General features: G+C 47.5%; 1 protein-coding gene across 11 annotated transcripts in view; it reads left to right on the forward strand.

The window, feature by feature from the left end:
* The window catches only part of limch1b (LIM and calponin homology domains 1b), a 125,020-nt gene that overhangs the window by 42,409 nt on the left and 72,725 nt on the right, over window positions 1–9,886 (forward strand). For all 11 annotated transcript variants that reach the window (XM_042075351.1, XM_042075347.1, XM_042075349.1 and 8 more), the window contains exon 2: window positions 7,146–7,216. In XM_042075351.1, the coding sequence (XP_041931285.1) occupies window positions 7,146–7,216 (71 nt within the window). The remainder of the gene's footprint in view (window positions 1–7,145; window positions 7,217–9,886) is intronic.

A 9,886-nucleotide genomic window follows, 5' to 3' on the forward strand; every position in this document is an offset into this window, starting at 1 on the left:
CTGCATGTGGTTCTGCTTGAGGATTAGTCGGGATCAGGAATGGCTATTGCACTTGGAAAGTTAGTTACTTAATTCTCTCCAGATGTAACACGTTCTTTTGTGGAAGTGATAGGATGTCATGTGACACACATCCAGGCACACACACACACACACACGCACACACACACACACACACACACTCCACACACACACACACACACATACACCTCAGTGGCCATACTGGAATAGCAGGTGGCAAGCCAGAACATGGAAATGAAGCAATCAAGAAGCTTCCAGAACAGCTAAAAATTTTATAATTGAGCGTATCATTCTATAGAGACCATGCCCATGTCATTTCAATTATGAGAGATATAAAGATTATATATTATACAGCAGTTAGTTCTGGTTGATCAAATGATTGATTCAGGCCTCAGCATCTGGCCTCATGAATCCCAGACATGGGGAAATCCTTTACTAATCGCACTCTCATTTGGGCAATACTGCTTAAGGGTCCCTAAGGAGTCAGAAGTTGATGGCTGAAGTTGAGTCTGTTTGTCATTTTCACATAGTCAGTACAGTGCTGAGCTCCTGACAAGTAAGAACATGATTATGGCTGTGGGTCAGATGGCTGTGTAAGACGTACACACTATTTTTAAGCCTTTTTTGCTTCTTCAGATTTTTGAGTTGGACTGGACATGTGTCTTTCTTTCTTTCTTTCTTTCTTTCTTTCTTTCTTTCTTTCTTTCCATCCCCAGTGCACCACGGCACTATAAAAAGCTGAAAGCAGAATGTAGGACAGAAATCCTCCGATAAGCGGCAGCCAGTCCCTCTGTCATCCTCCTGTCGTGGTGCTGCGTGCGGTACACTGGGACACCCCCCTGTCGCCCTCTCCCCTCCCCAAAGCATCGTGACCTCTTTAAATCTTCAGTGGCCTTTCTCTTCCTCGGCGTGCGGCCCCACAGCTGCCCCCGACATGTCTCCTTTCCCTTCCTGGACTCTCCCGCTCGCTCCAAACTCCTGCCAAGTGCCCCGGGGGCATCTGTGCCGCCATTGTGCAGGGCTCGGCCGCTGGGGGCACAGGGGGCATTCATTTATTTCTGAGGCACAGCGTGGCACCGCGGGCTGGGCAGCAGCAGCCGGGAAAATAGGGGAGACCAGACCGAGTCGGTCGCAGGGGGGATTGATGTCCCCCTTCACCCTTGGCTGAACTTTCGGGGTCTCGCCAAGCCATCACACCCCAGACAGGGCTATCACTGCCCACTGACTCCACACATGAGCCCCCAGCTCCCTGCTTCCCCATACAACAATCCTGTGTGACATTAATAAGAGTGTCTGACCAAGACTGGTACAATGAATGGCATAGTTCTGTTGTCATAGTAATGGTGAGAATCTAAGATCTTTGGTCATTTCGGGAGTTTATGTTCATAATTAGAAGTCTAGAAAATTGTGGCTTATTGTGGAAAGGCTATATTAAATGTCCCCTATTGACATGGGAAATGACAGTACTGTACAGAATCCTAAAGAGTGTGTGGGAAGGATGGGAAATCTGGTGTGTATTTTAGAACCATCAGACTACTTTCCCTTGATGTTTACATTCCTCATAATAACTCCACCATAATATCACCTCAACTCTCATAATTGCTCAACAATATTTATTTTCTGACGGTTGGGACAGTGCTCTTCCTACTCATAGTGAGAGTGTGTTCTGTTTGTTTAGTAGCTCCTGCAGTTCTGTCCTTGTCAGGTGAACTAGTGACCCCATCGCTCTAAATCTCCTTCTTCCTATCTTAAACTGGCAGATTGGGAACAAGCAAGTTTCTACTCATCCAAGAGGAAATTAACTCCTGTCCTCCTCTCTTCTCTTCATTTTCTTTCTTTACATTTTTCTTTCTTTCTTCAGAAATAATGTAGTTGTCCCACTCCTGTACCAGGGTTGTCTGAAGTAGATATTTTGCTGGCTTTCATGGACATTGCTTTCATAGCAGGAGCTTATCATTGGAAAAGAGATTAGCGGCTAATTACCTCGCCAAAAGTGAGCTAACCAGATTGTTGGCATGCTGCCCTGAAGTGTGTATGTATTCCACATTGCAGTTGAGCCTGACATTACAATTGCATAAGAAGTCTGTATAAAGAAACGGATCTGTGTGACAACTGCATGTATCTACATGCACTGTGTGTATGTGTGTGTCTGTGTGTGCGCGTGTGTGTGTGTCTTTGTTGTGTTGTTGTGTGTAAGTGATCCCACAGATAAAAGTCATCATCGTGCTTTGAAGAGATGATTCCTGTAGGCCCTTGGGGCTTAGTGGGGGATTGTTTTGTCTTGCCTCGATGCTTTATGCTTTCTGTCATGGAAACCTTTCGGTGTTGAATCCTTGAATTGCTGATTGTTCGTTTCTTTGAAAGGAAAGGTGGTTGTTGTAGCTTGGGCTGGGTGAGTGGGTGGATGGGGGGGTGAGAGCACAGCACAGGATGGGAGATAGTCATAGTTATGTGCTGTATCTGTTTCCACTGGGTCCCCCTCCTCCTTTCAGGGTGCTCTGTTAAACTAATTTTCATCAACTGCCGCAATCTGCTCAGCTGAAACATGAACGTGGCCGTCGTGGATCACTTTCGAAGCTCGTCCGCTATCTCATGAGAACCACCCTGGGAAGAAAAACTCCCCCGAATAGACTGGACGTCCCTTTGTTCAGTTCAACGTTCCTTGAAGCAAGCAAAACCGTTTCCACCCCAGTCGACCCCCACAGACTGGTTCCTCTTACTGATAATGTTTTGTTGCGGTGCTGCAAATTTGCCGTTAGAATAAACCGTTCCTCTCCGCCAGCCTATTCCAGCTGCCACAGCTCATTTAGCAGAGAGGTTTACTCCTCGAGGTCTCGCACTGTCGGCCTTCCCCGACGTTTGTTTTTCTGCACTTTCCAGGCCACCACTGTTATTTGTGCTTCGCCGGTAAAGGCCTCTCCTGAGCGCGAGACAACAAAGGCCCAAAACGTGCCGCGCTTGGAAATGGTTCCATGAGAAACAATCCGAGCTATGTCATTAGGAGTCCACCAGGGGGGAAGTGAGAGAGAGAGAGAGGGAGACATCTTTTTGATTGTTTCGCAAAACAATGTGGCCTTAAAAGCGGACGCGCACCAAGCCGCATTCCACCGACAAAAAACAAGTAGAAAAAAAAACAATAAACAACAAAGGCGACACATTCCTATGCCTAATGATGTGGCCTGACGTGACCCTCAGTGGCTGTGTTGTGAAGCGCCGTGCTCAGTCTAGAAATTACGGTGGACTTCAATGAGGCTCGCTCTCTGCTCTACGAGCACGCATGCGGTGCCAGAATGCTGGTCCAGGCGGGTCACCCCATGGCCTTGCTAATTAGTGACCAGTTGCCTCTCCTGTACACTCTCACATAGTAACCAGACTGCTTTATGTTGGGTTTTGTTTTGCGTTGCCAGTCTGTAGATTTAATTAACTCGACCTCTTCCAAAACCAATAGGCCTGTGAGTCCATAACCAGGAAGTGGCTCAGTCTCTCCCTCCCTCTTTGGGGAGTTCGCTGGCTGTTTGCTCAAACCACTCAGGTTATCTCTCAGACGGTGATGCATCGACCAAACCCCTCGCGTGTTATCACCGGACTCCCCTCCAAAGCAACCACCCTCGGAGTGCTAAGAAGTAATTCAAGTTTTATGGCCATGTAAGCCACAGTCTCCCCCCCCCCCCCCCCTGGTCCCCGCGGGGGTGATGAGAGCAGTGGTCTGCATTACCCATTATCCCTGATTCACATGGACGTGAGGCATGATGTAAGCTCCTGCAGCGGGTGCGGTGTCGTCCGCTCCGGAGCTCTGGGGATAGCTTCCGTCCGGCAGCGGTCTGTCTGCCTGCCTCGGTTTGATAAAGGACGTCCTTTGAGGCTCCTAGTTGCAGCAAATGTATGGCTAACGCTAGACCTGCGTCAAGTAGTCTAAACCAGAAGCTGGCTGTTAATGGCGGTGTCTGTTAATGGCTGTGTCCAGATGCCTTTGGAAGAGGGGCGGTTTGTGCTCTTCCTCTGAACAGAACAGATGGGCCACAGTGGGGATGTGTCTGACTCTCTCAGCTTGTTGAAGAGGATACCTGTCGTAATGCTAACTCGGACTCTGGTCATTACTAATATGATATTCCTATAGGCCTTTTTGCAGGATTTTAGTCCTTTCTAAACCTACCCACCACCACCACTCAACAAACAAATACATGCATAAGCACACACACGCACACACACACACACACACACACACACACACACACACACACACACACGCACGCACGCACGCACGCGCACACACACACACACACACACACACACACACGCACACACACCGACTCTAATGGCGCGCCCCTTGGGAAAGAAGCTTGTGTGTGTGTTTGTCTTCAGGCCAGAGCCTTAGAGGAGAGGAAGCCAAACCACATCCTGCTCACAGCCAAAGCAAACCCCACCACCCGTCCTGCAGGCCCCTCCCCCCTGCAGGCCCCTCCCCCTCCTCTCCTTATTGGGGCGTGATGGAGCGCAGCGCAGCACAGCGGCGGCAGCCAAGGCCTTCTAATGGCTGCAGTCAGTGGTGTTATTGTATGGCAGAGTGCAGCTTGTTTGTAATGATTTTACGGTTGTGCTGGAGCTCTATCATAATCAAACATTCCCTTGTACTGTAGTCTGGCCTTCAAGTCAAGCCAATGGGCCTTTGAAGCACAGGGCTGCCTGATGGGGATGTGAGTGGTACCACGTTTGTAGAACGGCCAACGCACGCACGCACGCACGCACGCACGCACGCACGCACGCACGCACGCACGCACGCACACCATCTAATCTCAGCTGGGGGACATCCCCACCCTCTCTCTCTCTCAGCAATAACACTTCTGGCCCATGGAGTTGACATACAGCAGCCTATTTCTTCTGTATGGACTCCAAGCCAACCCAAACGGGCCAAGAAACTGACACTGAGTCTCGTAGCTCACCCACCAGCCACAGTCAGAGCTCTTCAAATCTCCAACAACCCAACTTTACACCCCCCCACAGCTGAACAAATAAAAGTCTGGGGACGTTTGGCATGGTATGATCCAGTAATTGTTTAAAGTGCCAGATGAGCAGTCCCATAGAAGTGCACTATTAATGGTTTCTATATTTGCTAGCCCATCGCTATAGAGATGGATGACTTTTTAATTGTTTTTCCCCGTTCTGCATGCTGCTGTGTCCGAGGGGAAGTCGTGTGTGTGTGTGTGTGTGTGTGTGTGTGTGTGTGTGTGTGTGTGTGTGTGTGTGTGTGTGTATCTTAGTGAGGGCGGGTGGTTTACTTTTCTGTTTTTCCTTTTTATTATTGTTAGTCTTAAACAAAGGCAACACATTCATGTTGTGTTTTGGCTTTTGTAGTCCGGTGTTGATGTGTATTGGAACGATGCTGGAAAACCCACAATGCAGCATGAGGCACTGAGTAAAGTCTTGCAGATGTTTTAAGCAGGGCTTTGAACCAGGTTTTTTTTCCCCAATTGGTTCGTTCGGAACATAAACAGTATTTTAACGTTTCCGGTTTTCGGTTCAACCCTAAACTGACGTTCCTGAACCGCTTAATAACGTTCCATGTCGGCTGCGGGACATGCAAATAAGTAGGCTGATCATTAGGACTTTACAGTATATTTGAATTATATTGTTAGTTTGCATAATTTCCCTTAAGTCTCTATCCTGTCATCAAATATCAAAAAGCCCTATAGGCTACATTATGTACATTATGTACTGTACATTATGACCCAGCAGATTTTTATAGCAATGCATTGGAGATTATTAGCCTATCTAAAAAGATAGAATTCGTTTTTAAAACTAAACATTTGTGAGATACTTGGTACAATATTTACTCTTATGTTTGAGCTTGAGAGACAGGCTACAGCTTGGGCATACAATAAAGGCTACTTGCTGGCGGCCTTCTCTATTACATTTCACCTGATGAGTAAATGACCAGAAGTGAACCTCACCCAGTCATATTGCACAGAAATCTTGTCAAAGAACGAAAAAAATAACGGTATTAACCGGTTACCATTATTTTAGATAAACCATTTTGTTCCGGAACATATAAAATGCAAACTTTCTGGTTGTGTTTCTGTTCCTAGCAAAACATTAAAAGTTTCTGGTTTTCGTTTTCGTTCCATGAACCGGTTCAAGGCCTTGGTTTTGACCCCACTCATGTTGGAAACCTGACCATTTGGATGGAGGAGATCTGCTGGACTGATTTCTCTCTCTCTCTCTCTCTCTCTCTCTCTCTCTCTCTCTCTCTCTCTCTCTCTCTCTCTCTCTCTCTCTCTCTCTCTCTGTGTCCCTCTCTCTCTGTCTTTTCATCAGTCATATTAATTATCCTTGCCTAAAGCTGGCATGTTAATTCAGTCTTTTGCTCCAACTGGAAAGATAATACACAGAAAAACTGTGAACTTTGACCTCTGAACTAGGGCTGGGGAGTGGGGTATATCTGAAACACCCCAGTCATGCAAACTCCTGGCCACCTTAAGTCCTCCGTGTCACTGGTGATTAGCCATTGAGGCAGGCTTTGGGTAGGATGATGGTGGCTTATGTCAAGCTCGTTAGTGCAGTGCTGTCAGCGAGAGCGATGACGACGTACACACATCCACTCTTTCCCTCGAATGCTCTCGCTCTCTCCATCTCTTTCGGTGCTCTAGCTGCCGACTCTACGCAGCTAAACGCTTTGTTTGTTGTGCTTTCCTGGTACTGAATCCCTTGCCTTTTCATTGTTGTGGATAACATCACTTGGTCCCTCATCGGAGAGAGAGTCACTTCTTTAAATCCTCCTCATTGTTGGTGGGTCATGCTGCATGATGTCACTCTTTCAATGAATTCCACTGATGCAAACAGTATGTCATTTGTTGTGATGGTACTAGATAGTTCTTCAGCAATACTATAGGAGCCTGTCTTAGAAGCTATACAAGACGATGAAGTGTATTTTGCTACACCCCCCCCCCCCCCGCTGTGTGCTGGTAAACATTGCATGGTTTAGAGCATGAAGGAGCGCTAAGCTGTTTGCGTAAGCTTTCATGCAGAGCCACGAGAGTGTGACTATGTGAGCGTGTGTGAGAGTTTGACTGTGTGTCATCATCATCATCATCCTGATCTTCTTCCTGTTTTTCTCCTGGTCCTCGCTGCAGGCGGTGACTGGCCGATGCTTCGGTGAGAAGGACTTTCGTGGAGGACTAGAGAACGGGATCCTACTGTGCGAGTGAGTAAAGACTTCCAGACACACACTTCCACATATCTACACGCCCACACACACACACACACACACACACACACACACACACACACACACACACACACCTCCACACACCTCCACATACCTACACACATTCTCTCTCTCTCTCTCTCTCTCTCTCTCTCTCTCTCTCTCTCTCTCTCTCTCTCTCTTACATACTCACACACACACACATACACACACACACTTCAACCCACAGAAATCTTCACACCTTTACACAGAAATGTATGTTATATTTCAGTATGGCACACTTTCACCGATTCTATGCTCTCATTTACACGGACTACTTTTGGACAGTAACATCGTGCCCTCCCCCATCCAACCCACAGGGCGAAGTCTTTGCTTCGGGTCATGGCCCACTCTCCTCACCCTGACCCCACTTGGCGCAGTGGCACAGTGGCCATCTGTATCTAGTTTTAAACAGGGGAACTGGTGACCTTGCTGATTGAAATTTGGCTTTGAAAAAGTCTTCACTCTTGCACTTTGACATGTGCCACGAATGGTGTCTAATGAATTTGATTGGATGCTGATACCATATTGGTGTTTAATGGATTTGATTGGATGCTGATACCATATTGGTGTCTATGGATTTGATTGGCTGCTGATACCATATTGGTGTTTTGCAGTATCACTGTACACTGTATCACTGATGGTGTCATTGTCTCAAATTGTTGCATCATTTGATATATTATATGCGTATAAGCTTCCAGTAACAGCAGCCCTGAAGAGACAATAGAATGAGCTAAGAGTCGCCCATAAACTGAACTGGGTGTGTTTTTACTGGGCCTGCTGATGGGAATTCACTGTGGGAAGGGTGTTAATCTTGCAGCTCCTCTTCTCTTCTCTCCTCTTCTCTTCTTTTCTTTTCTCTTCTCTCCTCTTCTCTTCTCTTCTTTTCTCTTCTCTTCTCTCCTCTCCTCTCATTTCCTCTCCTTTCCTCTCCTCTCCTCTCATCTCCATTTCTCTTCTCTTCTATCCTCTTCTCTTCTCCTCTCCTCTCCTCTCCTCTCCTCTCCTCTCCTCTTCTCTTCTCTTCTCTTTCTCTCATCTCCTCTCCTCTCCTCTCCTCTCCTCTCCTCTCCTCTCCTCTCCTCTCCTCTTCTCTTCTCTCCTCTCCTTTTCTTTGCTGTACCCCTCCGTCCAGAGCAGCGAAGCATCGCTGATGATGATTAATGTTTGGCCTGCATACTTTTTGACCATGACCTCCACACCTGTGCAAGTGTGTGTGTGTGTGTGTGTGTGAGAGAGAGAGAGTGTGCATGTAAAATATGTTTTCCATTACGATGAATGATACAGTTCCCTCTATGTTGTGTGTGTGTGTGTGTGTGTGTGTGTGTGTGGAGGGGTAAATCAGTAAGATTTATAGAGGTCCAGCAGAAAGAGAACCTGTCGTCAGCAAAGACACGTCTGCACTTGTTTCTCTTTCTAACTCTCTCTCTCTCTCCTCTCTCTCTCTCTCTCTCTCTCTCTCTCTCTCTTTCTCTCCCTTCTCTTTGTCTCCCCTCTTTTTCTCCGTGTGTCTGTTTGTCTTGTCAGACTGTCACTGTTGTTACCGCTGTGTGAGTTTTTCAATGCGCATGTGTCCACATGTCATTTGTGTGTGTGTGTGTGTGTGTGTGTGTGTGTGTGTGTGTGTGTGTGTGTTGAGTCCACTCTTATCATCTCCAGAGGACCCCCTGGAGCTACAGCACTGCAGCGTGGAGGTGGAGGTGGAGGTGGGGGGGTGGGGGCAATAGGAGGGGTAGGGTCAGCAAAACCAGATGGGACTCCTCAGCAATTCTCCTACACACACGCACACACACACACACACACACACACACAGACACACACATGTGCAGAGCAGACACAGACACATGTAGGTACACACACACACACACACACCATCTTCACAAGCTGTGCTATGCGCTCACGCCATCATTTAAAAGCCCGGTTCTTTGTTATGCTTCTAAAATGTGCACAAATCTCCAGCCCCGAGGTTAGACCACAGGCCCTTCTCATTATGTCACCGCTGGAACACTCCTGTCGGAAACCGCTCTGGTTTCACTGCTACTGATGTGAAAGCTGTCCATGCGCATGCTATCAGAGAATGACAGAGAGTTCCTCGTAAAAGTTCCCTTTTTTTCTGGGAACTGGCACTTTTATGGATCAACCACATGGTAAAATGCCTTAAATGGTGGAAAGAGACACACTCTAGGACTTTCCATGAGGAAGTACTGTCAAGCATGTCAGGAGGCTGAGGGGAGTGAGAGGGGAGGGGATGGGTGGCCATACCGGTCTGGCCAGACCCTCCACCTCCCCAGCCCAGCTAACTGCAGAGCTACCCAACTGAGATGTGGTTCTGGGTTCTGAGCAGGTGGCTCATACTACAACCCCCTGTGAACCTTATGATATGGCTTTAATATTAGACAGAATAAATGATCTGGGAGAGGCCATTCTGATGAGTAGAGAGAACCTGTGTACCAAGATCCCTGTAGACTACTGTATCTGTGAACAGTAGAGAGAGAGAGAGAGAGAGAGAGAGAGAGAGAGAGAGAGAGAGAGAGAGCAGGCAGGCTAACATTAGTCACATTTGGCATCGTTGACCTGGATCACTTGGCTAAGGGCGGCTAATCTCCATTAGTTTAGTGAGTGGCGTGA

Source organism: Alosa sapidissima, chromosome 20 (genome assembly GCF_018492685.1).
Source record: "Alosa sapidissima isolate fAloSap1 chromosome 20, fAloSap1.pri, whole genome shotgun sequence".
In the NCBI taxonomy this organism is placed as follows: Eukaryota; Metazoa; Chordata; class Actinopteri; order Clupeiformes; family Clupeidae; genus Alosa; species Alosa sapidissima.